Source organism: Stegostoma tigrinum, chromosome 2 (assembly GCF_030684315.1).
Source record: "Stegostoma tigrinum isolate sSteTig4 chromosome 2, sSteTig4.hap1, whole genome shotgun sequence".
Taxonomy (NCBI): Eukaryota; Metazoa; Chordata; class Chondrichthyes; order Orectolobiformes; family Stegostomatidae; genus Stegostoma; species Stegostoma tigrinum.
The window spans coordinates 21,769,135-21,791,167 of NC_081355.1; the positions used below are offsets into that span (position 1 = coordinate 21,769,135).

Sequence of the window (22,033 nt, forward strand, 5' to 3'; positions counted from 1 at the left end):
AGAGGAGATAAAAGCTGCTGGATTGAGAGCAAAATATCAACGAGAGCTCTGTATTTACTTTCAAAAGCAACACAAATGCTCTAGTGTGGTCCTTTGCCCAAAAACTGCATTCACTGTGACTCAGCAGATCATATGCTAACAATGGCAGGAACACAATCAAATAGAGAAAAAGAAATCCTAGTGTGAGCTAGAAAATAAAGGAAAATAAGTTTTTAAAAATTGAGATGTACACAACTCCTGAGACTAGTTATACTCAAACTGGTTTTTTTGGGGGTGTGGGGTGCAGTGGTGCAGCATACTAATCCAAAAACCCAGATTTATAGTGAGGAAATGGTCTCAAATCCCAACAAGGCAACAGAAGAAATTTAAATGCATTAAAATCAATTTGGAATATAAAAGATACTCTCAAAAATGGTGACTATAACAAAAATTGATCATAGCTGCCAAAAACAAAACACTTGGCTCACTTAAGCTCTTTAGGAAATCGGAGATCCTTTCCTAATCTAGCCTACACGTGAGTCCAGACCCACAACAATGCGGATGACTCTTAACTGGCCCCTGCAGTTGCCTTTCTAGTCACATAAGGGCAAAGCATCAATGCTGGTCTTGACCTTAAAACACAATGCATGAAAGAATAAAAATTACATTGTGCAAGGAAACAAATGAACTTGAGCACCAACTTGCATCTTTAGAACACTCCACGTGGCTTTTACAGATGACGAATAGATATTTCACAAAGAGTTAGGATTTTGGGAACACTTTGGAAATTACGGTCCAGATATTCTGAGGAGTAGTAAATATCAGGGTCGGATCGTCATTCCACTCTCACATAACGTCATTGGTTTGAACTCTATTTCTGACCGAAAATCCCAATCCCAGCTCCTTCAAAGCAGCAGATGCTATATTCTGTATCAAATGTCCAGTTATACAACCTGTCACGTTGACAGCTCCGATGAAAGAACAAATTTGTAGCAAAGTCTGAAGGTAGAATGATTGCTGGTTAAGGCACCTGAAAAGCTATGGAGTCCTCAGGTAGGTCAGCATGTTGGGTCCGGTCATTTAGACTGAAGTGAACAGTTTAATACTTAGCCACAGCAGGACTGGATTTTCAATCCTCTAACTTTTCCTAGATTATTAACTTACCCTAAACTACTTTCCAAAAGTCTGCAACTTCAAAACAGACTTCTTCAGAGTTCCAGATGCAGGAGAAATGCCCACTGAATCTTGAATTTCCCAGACAATTCCCAAGGAATCTTCTGCATTTGAAATTCCTGACACAGTACTCCAACAACTGTCTAGTGATGAGAATATCTAGGTTTAAGAGTCTTGACTACCTTAACTCAACACACACACACTTTTGTACAGTCATACTTATCCTTCCTCTTTGCCTATACACTGCCCTTTGATGATATAATCCACAGATACAAGAATAAATTCCAGATGTATGACAGGCAGATTTAGCTTCCTACAACGTCTTAGAATTAGGTTTATTATCACATGTACTCAACATGAGTGCACTGTAAAGTTTGTAAAGTCACTACCTCTGGTGCCAGTGGTGCAAAGGTACTGTGGTACAGGATCTTAGGAATAAATTAGAAAAAATAAACAAAAAGCTCAGCATTACAGTTTTCATGCAAGTCGTGTGTGGGCCCTCAGCTTCTCTCGTTGGACTGCTTACTTAATATTCAGTTATGAAATAAGCTGTAATTTTCCACAAGTCAGCAAGATTACTACACTTTTCAGGAAGGCTTCAAGACAACACTTGGACTGTTATTTTTGTCCCCCTAGTAATGCTTACCATTATGCAACTCAAGTACAGAGTTCATTTTGAGAGTCTCGAATCAAGCATGCAGTCAGTGTGGCTCAGCCAATGTAACTGGCTGACCATAAACAATGCCTTGATCCTAGGGATGAGGGCCTGAGAACAGTCATAGATACTGGAGTGACTATCCTGCCATAGATTTCTAGGATTTTGCAGAGGCATCATTTGTAATATTTCTATCAAATCAAGGTGATGTTGTGCAATGTCCATGTCTCAAATGCATGAGAACAAGGGTGAGATCAGAGGTTAAAGGTGGTTAGGTCTACTAAACCCAGATATTCCAATGGCCACAGAAGGGCAAGAAACACTACTACCCTGTCATGAGTTTAGCACCAGGTTTGAAGTCTTTTGTCAAACACTGTGCTAGTCAGCCAGTCAAAGTATACATTGGCATTCTGGAGATGAATCACGTCTGCCCTTGGTGAAAAAGGGAAGCTCCCAAGGTAACATAACTGACACACATTGTCCAGGTCTCCATAAGACATAGGAGTGGAAGTAAGGCCATTCAGCCCGTCGAGTCCATTCTGCCATTTAATCATGGCTGATGGGCATTTCAACTCCACTTCCCTGTCTCTCCCCACATCTTGTTAGTTATAAAGGGCTGTACTGTATGGCAGGAACACACTGGTAGATGAACTTCACCTTCATGATGTTTAGCTAAACGGCACTTCTATCATACACATAAACAGTTATTTGGAGTACAACTTCTGCAAGTGCACATACTGAAGCCTCACGTGAAATCTGCAACTTGATGATAGTCGTTGGGGTAGTCTTGGTGCTCAACTTGTAGCGACATAAGTTGAACAATTAGTCTCCTGCCATCCTGTAGATTAACTCCACTGCAGCAGGAAGCTTTTTGGAGATGGGGTGGGAGGTATTTCAGCAAGGAAGATGACAAGCATGCTTATCCAAAGATACAACCTCGCTCAAAGCCAAGTTTAAACCTATATTGGCTCTGTTGTAGATTCACTGGTAAGAATCACGACTCTCACATCATGCAATAGGTGGAGAACAGTGATGAATTTCTATGGCATCCAAAATTTTGCAACAAAACTGAACCCGTTCAGGTTAATGCAGTTGAAGGCCTTTGTAAAATCAACAGGAGCCACGTACAGCTCTCTGGGCTCATCTTGCTGCGAGAATCATATCCACTGTGCTTCTTGATGCAAGGAATCCACATGGTGGCTCTTCAGTCATAGAAAAGAGGATGACTGTAAAGGACTCTTGCAATGACATTCCCTCCAGTGGACAGTAGGAAACCCATGCTGTAGTTACCGCAAATCAGTCTGGTCTAATTTCTTGCAGAACGTCACAACTGCAGCCCCTCAAATCCCCCATCATAGCCTCTTCCTTCGATGAGGGACAGGGAGTCACTAAAAATTGCTTCGAGTCCTTTTTTCACATTTCAACATGGATTCTGTCAGATGGTCGTTTCAACCTCGTGAAGTTAATATTGAGACGGAGACAGGTAAAACGCTGAGGAATGAGGTCATGGACAGTCACATCAAGGATCTTGACTGCAGAGATTTTTCCAGTGCTCCTTCCAAGGAGCACCAACTGCTGTTCTGTCTTCTATGAGACCCACCCCATTCTAACCCCTCGATGGGGTAAGTCGAGTGCTCTGGCAATAGACAGTTTGAAATGTGAAGAATCCATAGATGACATGGTGGTCAGAGTGGTTGGACTTTTTCTGCTCTTTCCAGCTATCAAAAGTCATTTTGGTCACAGGTTCTTTCTCTGGACCTTAATTTTGTCTGTCAACCTCTTCCTTGCATTTTGGTCATGCTTCACATTCAAGAAATCATTAGTTAGTGATTTAGTAGATCCTATATTTTCTGATTATTCTTAACCAGTCTTGATGTTTCCCGGTAGAGAAACCCAAGAGTCTCCTCTCAGGTGCTCTTTTAGATGGATACAAAAGCAGACCAGACATGGTAGATGTTTTCTGGCCCCTGTTTGTAGAAGGCTGCCAGGCTGACTAAGAGGTTAAATGTTCAGTATATAAAGCAAGATCAACTTCATTAGATATAGTCACCTTGTAAAGAGTTTGGGATTCAGCAAAATTGAGCTTCATAACACTGACAAGGAAACAAGCATCTAACATTGGAATGTTTCCGATTGTGGCAGCTTTAGTGGTTTTAAGGTTTTGAGAACGGTTCATGGAGAACAGACATGGATTCCCTCAAAATAAAAACAACTAATTAATTATAAACCAACAAATCCCCTATGGGATAGCTCTGGATGAAATGCAGAGTTGACATCAAGAAGGGTGTTAACTCACACAGTATCAGCCAGGAAACAATCACCAACATGGTTTAACATAGATTTGAGAGCACTGGAAAGGGAACCTGTGTTAGTAAAACTACTACAGTATCTAGCAATATTTCTTCCAGGTATTTGTGAAAGGAGTCAAAATGAGTGGGAGTATGAGGGATCCTAACACCATAGCAAACTTAGAAACAGACATCCAGTTGACTAAAAACAGAGATACAATGCAATTTGGCTACTGGGTATCAACTGAAGATAAACAATCAAATCACCCAATCTTTGTTGTGGAAGTCACCAAATCCAAATTGACAAATTGCACAAAGCCCAAAATTTATTGATCTAAATATTGTAAATATGGTTCAAGCCAGTGCCCTGCAGAAAATTAAATCACAATAGTTATTCTCATTAAAAGAAATAAGTCTATACACTGTTAGAAATTCCTGGACATTCTTCTGGAGCAAATTACTCTTGTACAAACCTGAGACTCAATCTGAAATATGGGCCCCAACTAAACTTACTCAAATGGGTTTTGTTGACCATTTCCTCTGCAACTGTACTAGTCGTTCAGATGAATACAAATGTCTTCTTACTCAATTCCAGCCACTGTGTCTGTCCAAGTTCAATTGAATGTTCTGATCTCCATTTTCATTTACTTATTAAGGTACTTTCATCATCCTCCACACTTGTCCTACCTAGTACATGAACCTCGTCAGCTTAAACCTCACCAGCTAAGCGCAACACGAGGAAAACAGGGTAAACATACTCACCCGTGGTAACCTCCCAATGCACATCAACCCAACACATACTTCATCAACTCACATATTGTAAAAATGTGATTTAGCAGAGAATGTACTGTTTAACTAACAAAGCTTTTAATATTAGATTAGATTAGATTCCCCACAGTGTGGAAACACATCCTCCGGCCCAACAAGTCCACACCACCCCTTGCAGCATCCCACCCAGACTCATCCCCCTATAACCCACACCCCCCCCGAATACTATGGGCAATTTAGCATGGCCGATCCACCTAGCCTGCACATCTAACCACAAAATTCACAACCAGGACAAAGAAGATTCTCAAGTTGAATACAGCATCCCTAAAGATTAACTGTCTCTCATCACCCACAACTAGTTATTCCATTTTCCTTGAAAGTTTTATTTTCCAAAAAAGAAAAAAAAATCTGTTTCTGTGGTCCATGGGGCTTGCATGTTCACTTCCTTCAAGTTCAGTTTAAACTATGCACCTTCTCTTTATGACTTGTGCTTAAGAGCCTGCCAAACCAAGCAGATGATGGGACACTTTTGGGCTGCTTCTTCAGATTACTTTAGCCCAAACAGCAATCAATTCAATGCTGTAGAAGATTACGGACCTTTTGTCACTTACTCAACATAGAAGCCTACTACACTATGACTCTACATTCTGCAGGGTAAATCTTTTTTCTCAAATATTTGTTTACAGATTTAAACAAGTTCGGCTTGTATTTATTGTCTGTCCCTGACTGACCTCAAGAAACCCACCACTTTCTTCTATGCCATCCACAGGGGATAAATATACCCACAGCGCTGTTAGGGAATTGCAAGCGTGGACTGTATTTGATCCAAACGTAAACATGCAGTTGGCATGGTGCTCTCATGTGTGTCCTGACTTTCCAGATGGTAAGGATCATACATTTGGAAGGTACCATCAAGAGAGTCAGGATGAGTTCCTGCAACGCACCCTGCAGTGCCACCTTTGTGTATTGGTGATGGAGCAATTGGACAGCATTCCATCATGTTGCTGGTTTGTGCCTTTGACAGTTAAGAGGCATGTTACTCACCACAGAACTCCTGGGCTCCAATCAGCTCTAGTTGCTTTAGTACTTACGTTGCTGGTCCAGTTCAGTTTCTGATCAGTGCTAATCCCCAGATGTTGATACTGATAACGTCATTGTGAATTTCATTCTCACCACTATCTCCTAACTTCGTTATTGAGATGACCATTGCCTCGCACTGTGACACATGAAATGTTGCTCACCATTATCAGCCTCCAGACTGGATTGTGCAAAGCTTTTGTACCACATCGCCTTCAGTATCTGAGGAAATTAGGTGCTGAGCATTGTGCAATCATCGCAGAACATCCCCAGTACTGACTTTTGTGATGGAGGAAGGGTCATTAATAAAGCAACTGAGGACTGTGGGGCCTAGGATACTATTCTGAGGAACTCAAGCTTTTATGGTGTTGTGTATCCACCTGAGATCAGGAGGACCAGATTCAGGTTCCACCTGGCCCACAGGTATATAATAACATCCCTAAACAGGGTGATTAGGAAATGTGTAACTTGAGGAACTCCTGCAGCTATATCCTGGCAGTATTACAATTCATGTCTAAGAACCACAACCTTGGACTACCAAGTTCTGAAGAAGGGTGGTCCCAACCCTGAAACGTCAGCTTTCCTACTCCTCTGAAGCTGCCTGGCCTCCAGCTCCACATTGTGTCATCTCTGACTCCAGCACTAGCAGTCCTTACTTTCTCTTGGACTATCAATCCTTTGGACTAAGGAAGACTCCACCGAGTGGAGAGCTTTCCATTTGATTACAATTAACTTCAGTTTTGCTGTGGCTCCTTGATGCCATACTTGGTCAAATCCTGCCTTATGCTCAGGGGAATCACTCTCACCCTTCACCTGAAGTTCAACTCTTCTGTTTATGTCTGGATCAAGGCAGTGATGTCTTCAATTCTACACTGATGTAAGCCAAGATGTCTACAGTTTAGCATTAAAAAAGTCAAAATGGATACCTGAAAAATCAATAGTTCATAAAAACCTTTCAGGTCATAAAGCCATACAGGTTTACAGCATGAAAACAGGACGATTCTAAATTATTACAGCCAAAAAAACAGGCAAAAAAGGGATTACAGATATTTCAGCTATAATGCGTTTTGTTAATGCGAATTGGGTGTAATGTGATTGTTGAATAGTGGACACTGTTTGGATAACACAAACTTTCTGCTGTACAGTATAGCAATTTTCTATAGCATGTAGTCACAGAAGAACGCAACTATTGCGTTGTAGGAGAAATACCTGCACATAGCTTATTAAAGTGTGGCAGTATTTTAAATGATACATCCCATGTTTCATTTCCTAAACTATATCCAACTTAGTAAATTTGCCACAAAAATACAAACCACCAATGGTGCACAGTAGGAGGCAGGTTGGATTTAATACAATTTGGACTGGAGAAAGTAGTCCATTACATCATGTCATACAAAAAAAAGAGACCAACAACAAATGCTGGAGATCACAGTGGGTCAAGCTGCATCCATGGAGAGACAGCAAGCTAATGTTTCAAGTCTAGATGACTCTTCAGATTGACATGACGCATTTATACTATAGTTGGGGGTTGCTGGTGTAGTGTAGAGCACTGGGGGAGAAAGGATGTTGATAGTTTAGATTAAGTGTTTGGAATGTGAGAACGACAGAACAATAGTGCATTTAACTTGAAAGAACAGACAGCAATATTTTTTTGGGGGTGGAGAGGAGAGAACGTGGTGACAGAGAAAGTAACAAGTAAAGCTAAAAGAATGGGAAGGAATTGGCTAACAATTTGAAGGTGTCGATCTCAATATTAACATCCATAAAGTTGTAAAGTGTTTAGTCTGAAGATGAAATGTTGTTCTCCCAGTCTGCTCTATGATTCACTGAAGCACTGCTTGCATACCGAGCACAGATAAGTGGACATGCAAACAGGACAGTGTTAAAAGTGAATACAATACACAAGATTAGAGGTGGTACAGGTGAAATGCTGCTTTACTTGGAAGCACTGTTAAGGCCCTTGGATGGTGAGCAGGAAGATGGTGAGGGGCAGGGATTGCACTTTCTGCGTTTATATAGGAACGTGCCACATATTCACTGTACCCCATGTGGCCTACTCTACATTGGAGAAATCAAACACAGACTGGGTGACCATTTTGCAGAACACCTCTGATTCACACACAAGCCTGACCCCAACCTTCCCACAACCAGTCATTTTAACACAGCGTCCTGCTCACATGCCCACTTGTCTGTACTCAGTATGCTTCATTGCTCTGATGAATCTCAGTGCAAACTGGAAGAATGACATCTCTTCTTCATAGTAGACACTTTACAACCTTCTAGATTTAATACTGAGTGAGTTCAACACCTTCAAATTGTGAACCAACTCCCATCCCTTCCCTTCAGCTCTGATACATTTTCTGTCACCACGTCCTCTCCCACCACCCCTGTACGACTGTCTGTTTTTTCAACTCTGGCAGTTAGACACACCATTGTTCTGCCATTCCCAAATTCAGATCACTTTGAACTATCAACATCCTTTCTCCCACAGTACTCTACACACCACCAACTGTATAAACGTTGCCTCCTCCACACTTCACGTCAGCTATGATGACGAGTCATCCAGACTGGAAATGTTAAGCATGCTCTCTTTCTGCGGATGCTGCCTGACTTGTTGGGATATCCAGCATGTTGTTTTCAGTACACGTTCCAGCTTCTGCAGTAATTTGCTCCTACAAACAGAAGATCAACCTTCTTTATCAGGCGATCGCTTTCCCCATTCAGAACATAGCAGTTGGCCATTCAGACCTCAAGCCTGCTCTACCATTCTGAATCATGGACTAACAATGAGCCTCAAAGCCACCTTCCAAATCTCTTGATGTCATTAGGAATTTTAAATCCCTGTCAATCTCTGTCTTGAACTTATTTAATCACAAACTCCCACTTAGGAGTAGAGAATTCCAAAGATTCAGTCTTCAGGTGATGATGTTCCTCTTCATTTGCGTCCTTAATGGCTTCTGGAATTCAAGAAATACAGACCCATTTGCTTCAATGCCTAGTCATAAGACAGTCTCATCATCTTAGACAATGTGATGAATTTCCATTATGCTTTCCATAGAGGAAGTGTATTGATCCTTAGACAAGTGGCAAGAACTGCACACAAAACTCCAGATGCAGTGTCACCAGTGTTCTATACAACTGAAGCAAGACTTCTTCGCTCCTGTACTGAAACATCTTGCAATAAAGGCTCACATACTATTTGCCTTCCGAATTTCCTACTGCACATACATGCTTATTTTGGGTTACTTTTTAAATAGATGCTAGATCCCTTTGGACATCAACACTTTCCAATCTCTCACTAATTATGAAATGCTCCATTGTTTTATTGTGATGACAGTGCACACAAAGAATTGAAATCAAGATGAAGCAAGTTAGTATTATGAAGTTGAGTACAGTGGGATAAAGTGCTTTTCTAAGTTCAGAGATTTATATATACACAGGAAACAAAAGTGCCTGCATGTCGCTGAAGATGTACAGCCAGTGTAAAACTGAACCGCTGTGATTGGAAACCTTAGGCTTGTTTTGATGTTTTCGCAACTATATGAAGTCAGCCAATTAATTTAAACAAAGCACTTAGCAATTGAAAGCCAACTGAATTTAAATCTGATGGTCCAAGGTTGTCAAAACTAATGCCATTTGTCAGAAAATTCGTGTCATCCAAGGTATACAAGAGGTTTTTGAAGAAAATCAGTGAGAAAGGGAACCACCATCTGAGAAATAAGGACTTTGCTCTCACCAGATATCACTAAGCTCTCCAAGAATGTGTGATCTTATCCATAAAAAGGTACCAAGGCACTTCTTCTTAAGAGTCTTCACAAAGAAAAAATCTGACAGGAGGATCAGCAGAAGAAAGGAGTCTATGACTGGAGAGAATGTGGAGAAGGTAGAGCATTCCGGAAGACACATTCTGTATGGATTTTGAGAGACTGGGTTTTAATTTCTTTTTCTTACTACTTAGGTTATATAAGTGGGACTTGTGTTTATTGGAATAGCATACCTGTGGAATTTTGTTCAGTTAGTGAACAGATAGGAATCCGTTGGTGGTGGGGGGGAGAAGAGTAGAATTGTTCGGTTTGTTAGTAGTTCTTTATTTATTAATTGTTATGGTTAAATTAATAAATTGTAACGTGTTACTTAGAAAATTCCTGATATTCACTTTATATCATTTAACATTGCCTGCTCTATAACAGTTTTGGGTGTCAAGTCTGGGATCTGGTCAGTTCGTGTACAGGATCTGAATGGATGTGAATAAATTTAAGCAGTTAGTAAAAGAAATGGGGGAGTGGTATTGCGAATCAAGGATGGTATCGCAGCTACAGAAAAGAAGAAGGGTCCTGACCTGAAACATCAACTTTTCTATCCTCTGGTGCTGCCTGGCCTGCTGTGTTCCACCAGCTCCACACAGTGTTAACCACCACACCAAATTTCTTGAAACCCTATCGACGCCAGCAATGTAGGGGTCAGAGCTGTGTTGATACAGGAAGATGATGGCAAAATTAAAAGGCCAACTGGTTATTTGTTAAAGAGATTTTGTATCCACGAGATAAAATACTCGACCATTGAAAAAGAGTTATGAGTTTGACATTGGCTTTGCAACATTTTAATGTTTATGTTGCAAACAATGTTTCAGAGAATCAAAAGAACTGCGGATGCTGTAAATCAGGAACAAAAACAGAAGTTGCTGGAAAAGCTTAGCAGGTCAGGCAGCATCTGTGGAGGAGAAAACATTTAACATTTCGGGTTTGGTCTGAGGAAGGGTCACTGGACCCGAAACGTTAACTGTTTGCTCCACCACAGATGCTGTCAGACCTGCTGAGCTTTTCCAGCAACTTTGTTTTTGAAGTCAACACTTCAGAGAAGGTCATGCGTACAGACCACAACCCTCTCACCTTTAATAGAGATATATAAAGACCAGAATATGAGACTACTTCACTGGAGTCTAGTATTAAACATTTTTAATTTATAGATTGTACACGTTGCGGGTTGCAAAAATCCATCTTTGCATAACATGAGCATTCATTTTTTTTCCTTAAGGGTGGGAGGTGTTAGATGTTGGGTAGGTTCCTTCAGGAGATAAAATGAGTTTCTATGCTTAGAGATTTATACAGGGGGGAAAAAATGCCTACGTGTAGTGTTTAAAAAAAGTTACTTGTTACTTATAAAGTGAATATCAGGGCTTTTCTTTCATTTTACATCCCGTTCTCTATAACATTGGGAATTAGAAGATCCCAGATACCAGAGCAGGCAAATGAGTACAATTCAGTTACTGCTTAAGAAATCATGAGTAGAGAGAGAGAGAGAGAGAGAGAGTTCCGGGAGTTTCTTTTTCTAAGTGTTACTTGTGCCAATTACGATGTTTCTGATACTGAAAAAGATTTGTGACAATAATCATTTGCCAAAAATTCTAATTTGGTTTCACATAGTTACTCATTCAAAGAGAGAAGCTCGTGCAGACATCTACTAAAAAGTGATATTTTTAAATCCCAGAAACAAAATCTGTAAATTGGTTTGAGTACCATGGATTCTACAGCATTGTCATATTATACACAGCAATTGCAGATCAACCAAAAAGTATCGCAAATTAGCGATCACCTACAACAGATGGTCACATTATCCAGTTTCTTCTGACCAACACAATTTTTTTGCAGATGAGAAAATTACAACACATAAATGAATTCTAAGCTGCACCATCAAGGGATTTCAATCACAGTTCTTCTGATCCCTCCAGAACTTTTAATCCTAAATGACAAGAGTCAAAACGGTCCATAAAATCCATCTCAAAAAATGAATTAGATGTACTTATTTAAAATGGAAGTTACATGGTGTGTTCTCTCATTGAAGAGACAGGACTCAAAACAATATATTTGGGGCTAGATAAAACACAAATGGACACAAAACACAGGAAGCAGTTGAGACAGAGCAAGAGGGAGGTAATGGCCTAGTGGTATTATCACTAGACTGTTAATCCAAGGATCCACATAACGTTATGGGCACCCAGGTACCAATCCTGCCATGCAAGAGGCTTATTTGAATTCAATAAATATCTTATATTAAGAATCTAATGGTTTACCCATCTGGTTCATTAATGTCCTTTAGGGAAGGAAATTGCCATCCTTACCTGGCCTACACGTGACTCCAGACCACAGCAACATGGTTAACTCTGAACTGCCCTCTGGCAATTAGGGATGGGCAAGAAATGCTGTGTAGCCAGTGACACCCTCATCCCGTGAATGAATAAAGGAAATAAAAATTGAATTTTTAAAGGAAAAACTGAACAAACATTTAAACCACAGGAATACGCAATATTCCGACTGTAATTCTGGAGTTGGCACAAACATGGTGAACCAAATGGCATTCTTTGTTGTTGTTAAACTTTAACATTGTGTGGCATGGTGGCACAGTAGTGAGCAATGCTGTCTCAGTGCCAGAGGCCCAGGTTTGGTTTCAGCCTCGGGCAACTGTATGTGGTGTTTGCACATTCTTCGGTGTCCATGTGGGTTTCCTTGGGGTATTCAGTTTCCTCCCTCAGTCCAAAGATTGCAGGTTAGGTGGATTGGCTATGCTAAATTGTCCCTTTTTGCACAGGCTAGCCATGGAAGATGAAGTGTCACGGCATGGGAGTGGGTGGGATGCCCTTTGCTGGGTCAGTGTAGAGTCAACGGCCTGCTTTTACACTATAGGAATTCTGAAAAAAATAATTCCATGGAAATCACCTATACACTTTCCAATTTGTATCTTAGATGATTGGTTCCTATTATGTAATTCTGTGACCTGTACTACATTGCTCTTGGTTAAAATAATTTTAGAAACTCCATTACACTTACTACTTACATACATGCACGTAACCTTTCCACTGCAGAGACAAGCATGACATAATTGTGTTAAGGTGAACAGAACAACTACACTCAGTTGAAGAGCCCTTCAGTTATTGTAAAATCAGAAAAGATAACTAGGGCAAGTAAGAACATCTGTTTTATACAGGGCTCTTTTTAAAAGAAACTACTAATCCCACTTGGATAAAAAAAAATTCCCTGAACAACGTTCAATACAGCTTTGTTGTGCTTTCAGCTGCTTTCTGTCAGTTTGAATCCCTCACTGAGCACGTCAACAAGATATTTTCACGCACTGGACAAAACTAATGAACAAATTCACAGGGCTTGTGCGGTGCAGTGGGACTGTCCCCACTTCTGAGCCAGGAAGTCCCATCTCTCCAGCAATGTGATTACATCGGAGCGGTTATTTTAAAATAATAAAAAATAATCCTTGTCATTCTCAGTCACTGACAGAAGTCAGAATACCAATTAAAATTAGAATTTAGACCTAGAAAGTGACATTGCTATGCTGCCTTAAGTGAGCTCATCTATATAAACATTACAACTGTTTCAATACAAAGAAATAAACCAGCCATTTACATTAACAAAATATCCTAAGTCTTTTTTACAGGCATATGAAAAGCAGTGAGCCTGGAAAGGAACACTAACAGTATTGACAGATCTGAGAAGGGTTTTAAACGAGAAGAGTATGTCTTGTAAGAGTTTAGGGAGGGAATTCAAATGAGTACCAAGAAAACAAAAGTATCTGCCACCAATTAAAAGGGTGAAGAGAGTGGAAAGAGTCAGCATTAACAGAAATGTAAAGGAACTATAGGGTTGAAGTGAAGAAACTTAGGCAGGTTGGGAAGAGGTCATGGAGAGATATAAAGATGATTTCAAATTTGAGGCACTGAGGCTTAGGGAGTCAGTGTGGGGCAGACAGCACTGAGACATACAGGGCTTAGTGCTTTTACAAGTTTGCAACAATTGAATGATGGAGGCTCATGAAAGCACTGGCCACAGACTAGTCTGGAGATGACAAAGACATGCACAGGTGTTTCAAGCAGCAAAGGTACCAAGAGGGCACTCTGTTGCATCAGATGTAAATAATCTTGGCATGAGAGTAGATTCAAGGCAGAGCTAAGTGCAGCATTTCGATTTATTCTATAAGTCCAAGGGGAGAATTCCATCAGCCCTCCTCTCAGAAAACTAAACTTCAAACATGGGCTTGACAATCTTCAACCTCTGAATTAACAGGAACACAAACAGAAGAAAATAGAAATGTACAAGTTATGTTTGTAGTAGAGCAGTGACCAGAAAAAAAAATTAGAGTTGCTTCAACTCAGTTAATCACAGCTTTTACATTTCAAAGACTGCCAGAGTATTCTGTTAAACATTAATGACTCACACGAATTAGTCTTTTCTTTAAAGCTAGTATTGGCCATCCAGATGCATGAATTATTTTAAAATCATAATGCTAAGAAAATCTTTTATGTTAGCACAACCCCAAACATGACAGAGCCGAATGTAATTTGGTGATTTTTTTTCAACTTAATGGAGAGAAAAAGCTCTGTTTAGAAAGTATGCGTGTCTCACAGAATCCTTAGTGTGGAAACAGGTCCTTCAGCCCAACAAGTCCACAATGACCCTCAGAGCATTCCACCAACACCCATCACTGTATACCATCACCCCAACCTGCCTACTCATCCCCGAACACTACAGGAAATTTAGCATGGCCAATCAACCTAAACTGCACATCTCTGAACTGTGGGAGGAAAACGGAGCACCCGGAGGAAACCCAGGCGGGCACAGGGAGAATGTGCAAACTCCACACAGAAATGCCCAAGGGTGGAATCGAATCTGGCTCACTGGCACTCTGAGCCACCGTGCCACCCATATCTGGATTCAGTTAGGCATAGTTATGACATATGGATGTTCTTTTAAATAAAAGTTTTAACTTACTCACATCTAATACATGCTTTCTTCTTCATAAATTTCCAGATCCTATCCACTGTTGTGTTGCATCATTTCATTAAATATTGCTAGCACGAAGGACAAGGTGGCTTAAGACCAAATACTTTTTATGTAATGATTGCTCCAACAGATTGGCCTTTAACTAACAGAATTACAGCTTCTCGAAAATGTGATATGAATACTTATTTGAAAATTAAATATTTACAAAGCAAGAAAATGAAATCAAGCAGATAGCACTTTCAGACAGCCAGTGACATTTTGCATCAAGGAATCTCCATAATGAACCACCATGAATAACATGTGGAAGATTTGTCTTAGTATGGGTACTTAGTAATGGTGAAGAACAACCAAAACAAAGAAATACTATTATTCTTCAGTCCAGAGCTATCTTATGTTTGGTGGAAGGCAATGAAATTGACGAGCAAACGGCAAGCGGGGTTAGATAATTTAATTTAAAACATTGTTTTAAGACAAGGTCTCATGGGTTTTTAAAATATTTGGTCAGTGAGTTTATGCAATGTCTTCTTTCATAGCTCATGATGATTATGTTCCCTCCATAAACATCCTGGGGAATAGTGCTTCAACTGTCCTAGTGTAGCTTACCAAGTGCCATTCTTTGTTTGAACCCATTGACCTCTGACAGGCTAAACAGCTCCGAAGGATATCAAACCCAAGCTCAACACCCACATCTACGATCATTTTGTATTGGGAATAGACAACCCTTCCCTCAAATACTTTAATACCATTTACCTACCAAAATTTACGGGTAAGTTTGATGATGTGCAGTTTAGCCAATTACTCGGCCGGGTCAGACGAGAGAATCTTTCAAGCACTTTGTTTTACTTAGGACAGAAAAGTGCCATTAGTTTAAGCACTATGTGAACACCACTAAAACATCATTCTAAACTAAATTCTCCAAAATCAAGCAACAAAGGGTCATAAATAATATGTACTTGTGATCCGTACGCTTGTGTAAGCGCTGTGCTGAATGAGACAAGTAATCCATTTTGTCATAGTGACAAGGGCGCAGAAATTAAATAATTTGATGTGAGCAAAAATTGGAACCTTGCGTTTTCGTGTGTCAGATTTGCTTGAGTCTCCAGATTTTTTCCCCCGTTAAATCAGCACTTGCAACACATTTTTTAAAAGAAAGGGAAGAGGGGAAAGAGCCATGAATTTCTATAACCAATTCGCCCCGCAAAATGGTTTGTTGAGCTGTTGCTAAGTTGAGAAAGTTGTGACATAAAAATAGTTGGCTGCAAACGTATAAATTCTTCCTTTTTCCAAAGGGGAAAAGAAGTAATAAAAAGTGTGCAACTTTCCAAAATGAGCTCAATGGGTGATCTTGAACAACCTGTTCTGTGTATTGTAAACGACAAAGGGAGGGCCATCAGCTGCAGCATTATATAACTGCGCCTGTACCACGAATGTCAGAGTCAGCCGCCCCTCGGTGTGAAAACCTCGAACCTGCAATTCAACACACAACTGTTCCCCCACCCCCACATCCACCAGTCAGATACATTGTGTAGGTGGGAAGGGAGGTGGGGGGGGAGGGAAGGGAAGGGAAGGGAAGGGAGAGGGAAGGGAGAGGGAAGGGAGAGGGAAGGGAGAGGGAAGGAGAGGGAAGGGAGAGGGAAGGGAGAGGGAAGGGAGAGGGAAGGGAGAGGGAAGGGAGAGGGAAGGGAGAGGGAAGGGAGAGGGAAGGGAGAGGGAAGGGAGAGGGAAGGAGAGGGAAGGGAGAGGGAAGGGAGAGGGAAGGGAGAGGGAAGGGAGAGGGAAGGGAGAGGGAAGGGAGAGGGAAGGGAGAGGGAAGGGAGAGGGAAGGGAGAGGGAAGGGAGAGGGAAGGGAGAGGGAAGGAGAGGGAAGGGAGAGGGAAGGGAGAGGGAAGGGAGAGGGAAGGGAGAGGGAAGGGAGAGGGAAGGGAGAGGGAAGGGAAGGGAGGGGGGAGGGAAGGGAAGGGAGGGGGGAGGGAAGAGGGAAGGGAAGGGAGGGGGGAGGGAAGAGAGACGGGAAGGGAGGGGGGGAGGGAAGAGAGACGGGAAGGAAGGGGGGGGGGAAGAGAGACGGGAAGGGAGGGGGGGGGGAAGAGAGACGGGAAGGGAGGGGGGGGGAGAAGAGAGACGGGAAGGGAGGGGGGGGGAAGAGAGACGGGAAGGGAGGGGGGGGGAGAAGAGAGACGGGAAAGGGGGGGGGAAGAGAGACGGGAAAGGGGGGGGGGAAGAGAGACGGGAAAGGGGGGGGGGAAGAGAGACGGGAAAGGGGGGGGGGGGAAGAGAGACGGGAAGGGAGGGGGGGGGAGAAGAGAGACGGGAAGGGAGGGGGGGGAGAAGAGAGACGGGAAGGGAGGGGGGGGGAGAAGAGAGACGGGAAGGGAGGGGGGGGGAGAAGAGAGACGGGAAGGGAGGGGGGGGAGAAGAGAGACGGGAAGGGAGGGGGGGGGAGAAGAGAGACGGGAAGGGAGGGGGGGGGGAGAAGAGAGACGGGAAGGGGGGGGGGGGGGAGAAGAGAGACGGGAAGGGGGGGGGGGGAGAAGAGAGACGGGAAGGGGGGGGGGAGGAGAGAGACGGGAAGGGGGGGGGGGAAGAGGAGACGGGAAAGGGGGGGGGAGAAGAGGAGACGGGAAAGGGGGGGGGAGAAGAGGAGACGGGAAAGGGGGGGGGAGAAGAGGAGACGGGAAAGGGGGGGGAGAAGAGGAGACGGGAAGGGGGAGGGGGAGAGGAGACGGGAAGGGAGGGGGGGGGAGGAGACGGGAAGGGAGGGGGGGGGGGAGGAGACGGGAAGGGAGGGGGGGGGGAGGAGACGGGAAGGGAGGGGGGGGGGAGGAGACGGGAAGGGAGGGGGGGGGAGGAGACGGGAAGGGAGGGGGGGGAGGAGACGGGAAGGGAGGGGGGGGAGGGAGGGGGGAGACAAAGGTGGTGGTGGGAAGGGGGGGGAGAAGGGTGTTGGGGGGGGGAGAAGGGTGGGGGGAGAAGGGTGTTGGGGGGGGGGGAGAAGGGTGTTGGGGGGGGGGAGAAGGGTGTTGGGGGGGGGGGGGAGAAGGGTGTTGGGGGGGGGGGGGAGAAGGGTGTTGGGGGGGGGGGGAGAAGGGTGTTGGGGGGGGGGGAGAAGGGTGTTGGGGGGGGGAGAAGGGTGTTGGGGGGGGAGAAGGGTGTTGGGGGGGGGGGGAGAAGGGTGTTGGGGGGGGGGGAGAAGGGTGTTGGGGGGGGGGGGAGAAGGGTGTTGGGGGGGGGGGGGGAGAAGGGTGTTGGGGGGGGGGGGGAGAAGGGTGTTGGGGGGGGGGGGGAGAAGGGTGTTGGGGGGGGGGGGGAGAAGGGTGTTGGGGGGGGGGGGAGAAGGGTGTTGGGGGGGGGAGAAGGGTGTTGGGGGGGGGGGGAGAAGGGTGTTGGGGGGGGGGGGGGAGGAGAAGGGTGTTGGGGGGGGGGGGAGAAGGGTGTTGGGGGGGGGGAGAAGGGTGTTGGGGGGGGGGAGAAGGGTGTTGGGGGGGGGGAGAAGGGTGTTGGGGGGGGGGAGAAGGGTGTTGGGGGGGGGAGAAGGGTGTTGGGGGGGGGAAGAAGGGTGTTGGGGGGGGGTTGGGGAAGAGGGTGTTGGGGGGGGGGGGAAGAAGGGTGTTGGGGGGGGGGAAGAAGGGTGTTGGGGGGGGGGAAGAAGGGTGTTGGGGGGGGGGAAGAAGGGTGTTGGGGGGGGGGAAGAAGGGTGTTGGGGGGGGAGAGGTTGTTGGGGGGTGGGGAAGGGTTGTTGGGGGGGGGAAGGGTGTTGGGGGGGGGGGGAAGAAGGGTGTTGGGGGGGGAAGAGGGTGTTGGGGGGGGGAGGGTGTTGGGGGGGGAAGAGGGTGTTGGGGGGGGGAAGAGGGTGTTGGGGGGGGGGAAGAAGGGTGTTGGGGGGGGGGGGAAGAGGGTTGTTGGGGGGGGGGAAGGGTTGTTGGGGGGGGAGAAGGGTGTTGGGGGGGGGAAGGGTTGTTGGGGGGGGGAAGAGGGTGTTGGGGGGGGGAAGAGGGTGTTGGGGGGGGGGGAGAAGGTGTTGGTGGGGGAGAGGTGTGGTGGGAGGGAGGGGGGAGGGGGTGTTGGTGGGAAAGTGGGGTGGGGGTTGTTGGTGGGAAGTGGGGGGTGGGGGTGTTGGGGAATGTGGGGGGGGGGGGTGTTGGTGGGATGTGGGGAGGGGGGTGTTGGTGGGAGGGGGGGGGGTTGGGTGGGAAGGGGGGGGGTGTTGGTGGGAGGAGGGGGGGGTGGTGTGGTGGGAAGGGTGGGGGGGGTTGGTGGGAAGGGGGGGGGTTGTGGTGGGAGGGGGGGGGGTGTGGTGGGGGGGGGGGTTGTGGGGGGAACGGTTGGTGGGGAGGGGGGGGGTGTGGGGGGGAACGCTTTGGTGGGAAGGGGGGGTCGGGAAGGGGGGGGGGGTCGGGAGGGGGGGGGGGTAGGGGGGAAGGGGGGGGGTCGGGAAGGGGGGGGGGTAGGGAAGGGGGGGGGGTCGGGAGGGGGGGGGGTCGGGAAGGGGGGGGGGGGGGCGGTGGGAATACATTGTGGGGGGGGGGGTGGAGGTGGGGGGAATGCATTGTGGGGGGGGTGGGGGGGAATGCATTGTGGGGGGGGGGAATGCGTTGGTGGGAAGGGGGGGGAAATGTGGGGGGTGGGGGAAACGTGTTGGTGGGAAGGGGGTGGGGAAGGGGGGGGTGGGGGAAAGGGGGGGGTGGGGGGAAGGGGGGGGGTGGGGGGAAAGGGGGGGGTGGGGGAAGAGGGGGGTGGGGGAAAGGGGGGGGTGGGGGAAAGGGGGGGTGGGGGAAAGGGGGGGGTGGTGAATGAAGGGGGGGGTGGTGGAAAGGGGGGGTGGTGGCAAAGGGGGGGTGGTGGAAAGGGGGGGTGGTGGAAGGGGGGGGTGGTGGAAAGGGGGGGGGGGAGAAGGGTGGTGGGGTGGGGGGGGGGGAAGGGTGGTGGTGGGGGGGGGGGGAAGGGTGGTGGTGGGGGGGGGGGGAAGGGTGGTGGTGGGGGGGGGGGGGAAGGGTGGTGGTGGGGGGGGGGGGGAAGGGTGGTGGTGGGGGGGGGAAGGGTGGTGGTTGGGGGGGGGGAGAGGGGAAGGGTGGTGGTTGGGGGGGGGAAGGGGATGGGTGGTGGTTGGGGGGGGGGGAAGGGTGGGTGGGTTGGGGGGGGGGGAGGGGTGGTGGTGGGGGGGGGGAAGGGTGGTGGTGGGGGGGGGGAAGGGTGGTGGTGGGGGGGGGGGGGAAGGGTGGTGGTGGGGGGGGGAGGGTGGTGGTGGGGGGGGGGAGAAGGGTGGTGGGGGGGGGGGGGGGGAAGGGTGGTGGTGGTGGGGGGGGGGGGAAGGGTTGGTGGTGGTGGGGGGGGGGGGCGAAGGGTGGTGGTGGTGGGGGGGGGGCGAAGGGTGGTGGTGGTGGGGGGGGGGAAGGGTGGTGGTGGGGGGGGGAAGGGGGTGGTGTGGGGGGGGGGGAAGGGTGGTGGTGGGGGGGGGGGGAAGGGTGGTGGTGGGGGGGGGGAGGGTGGTGGTGGTGGGGGGGGGGGGTGGGGGAAGGGTGGTGGTGGGAAGGGGGGGTGGGGGAAACGTTGTGGTGGGAAGGGGGGTGGAGGGGGGAAAGAATGAGCAATCTCACTATGGGAGAGGAAAACAAATGCAGTCAGTTCTGACGCTCAGGTCTTTTGTTTGGCACCATTACCCGAGGAGCAATGAGCCCAACCACTGCTCCCTGCGCGTGGACCTTATCGGGGGGGGCGGGGGAGGGGAAAGCAAACCCTCAGGAAAGGAGGGAGGGGTGTGGAGGAGCCATAGGTGGGTTTCTGTCAACGATGGTGGGCGAAGTAGGAATTAGACTATGGGGCCCAGCGGGGGCTCCCTCGGTTGTGGATTTCTGACAGGATAGGAAGGAGGGAAAAAGATGGGGAATCCAGGCGACGGTCAGAGGGACCCGATAGCCCGGACTAGTGGCGTGGGGAACTGGCCACCGCTGTGTCGCAGCAAGGACGAGCTCGAATCCCTACTGGGAGGAGCGCGGAGGAACTGAAGGAGGATTCAGCAGCCCCCTCGAGTGGGGGAGGGGGTGAGGGTGCAGGGGTTATCGCTCTGTGGTCACTCACGAAATTATCCCTGAAGTCGCTGTCCGGGCACAGGACGTAGAAGGAAACGCCGGGGTCCGCGTAGAAATCCAGTCGGCTCTCGGCCTCTTCAGTGGCGATCAGCTCGAACGGGGTGTTGTAGCACCACTTGTCCGCGATGTCGACGAACTGCTGGAATTCCATGGCCGCCCGCCGCCTCCGGCTCCTCCTCTCCGGTGTGGCTGGCCGGCGGGCGGAGGTGTTAGATGCGGTGGCGGGTGTTTACGAGTCAGTCCGGTCCGTTAGCGTCAGGCGCGATCTCTGCCGCCGCATCGGCCTCAGAGGAGAGCGCGGCTGATGGCGCGCGCCGCTCTTTGTTTTCGCTGTTGGGGGAGGGAAGGGACGGGAGTGGTCGCTGCTTTGCTTGTGGAACGGACGGTGTGCACCTCTATCACTGTAATGCGCCGCCGCACTGTGCGGCTCGCGCTCCTGCTCGCCACCAACCAATGCGAATGGCAGCGGCGCTGGGTGGGCGGGCAGTCCCACCCACACCGACGGCGGTATTGCTGCACGTGTATATTCTTGGATTAACATATGGTATCCGCCTACGTTGCTCATTTGTAAAGTCAGTCGTCTTTTGCGTTCTTAAAGACTGCACGTTTTGTCTTAAGAAACAAATAAACTAAGTTTAAACTTAAAAAAAGTACTTTAATTTATATAATACCTTTCTGGACCACAAGATGTTCGAAACAACTTTAAAGCAGATTACTGTATCTTTCACCTGCATTCCGACTGTAACTTCAGTGTGCATTACTCTACTAACAATTCAAAACTAGGGGGCATATTTTGAACCCTCTAGCCATAGGGAAAATGCCCTTGTGCTTCACCTTATCTATGTTGTAAGATCACCCATCAACCCATGCTCCAGTGAAAATTGTCCTAGCCTATTCAAACCCTCCATTCCTGGCAAATCTACAATTTTCTTTTCAAAATTGCATAAATATAAACTGGATATTTGATTAATTTAATTTGACTGAATAAAACTGTTTTGTATCCAGAATATAAGCATGAGGGTTGTGATGTGTGACCTTTATCAATTTTAAATTTGCAGACAGTTAAAAAAAATGAAGACAAATCATGTAGTTACCCATTAAGCAGTTGATGTAGTAGCTTACAACATATGTTCTTAGTAATGCTGAATGATATATTCTAACAAAAGAGATTTTTGTCAATGATTTTTCTCTTGCACTCATCAGGACAATTTACAAGAATTA

General features: G+C 46.8%; 1 protein-coding gene across 1 annotated transcript in view; it reads right to left on the reverse strand.

Moving 5' to 3' along the window:
• Positions 1–21,255, reverse strand: part of mturn (maturin, neural progenitor differentiation regulator homolog (Xenopus)) — a 37,401-nt gene extending 16,146 nt beyond the window's left edge. Inside the window, exon 1 of the mRNA XM_059652790.1 lies at positions 20,802–21,255. Within this exon, the coding sequence (XP_059508773.1) occupies positions 20,802–20,963 (162 nt within the window). The 5' untranslated portion in view covers positions 20,964–21,255. The remainder of the gene's footprint in view (positions 1–20,801) is intronic.
• Positions 21,256–22,033: the final 778 nt, after the last annotated feature.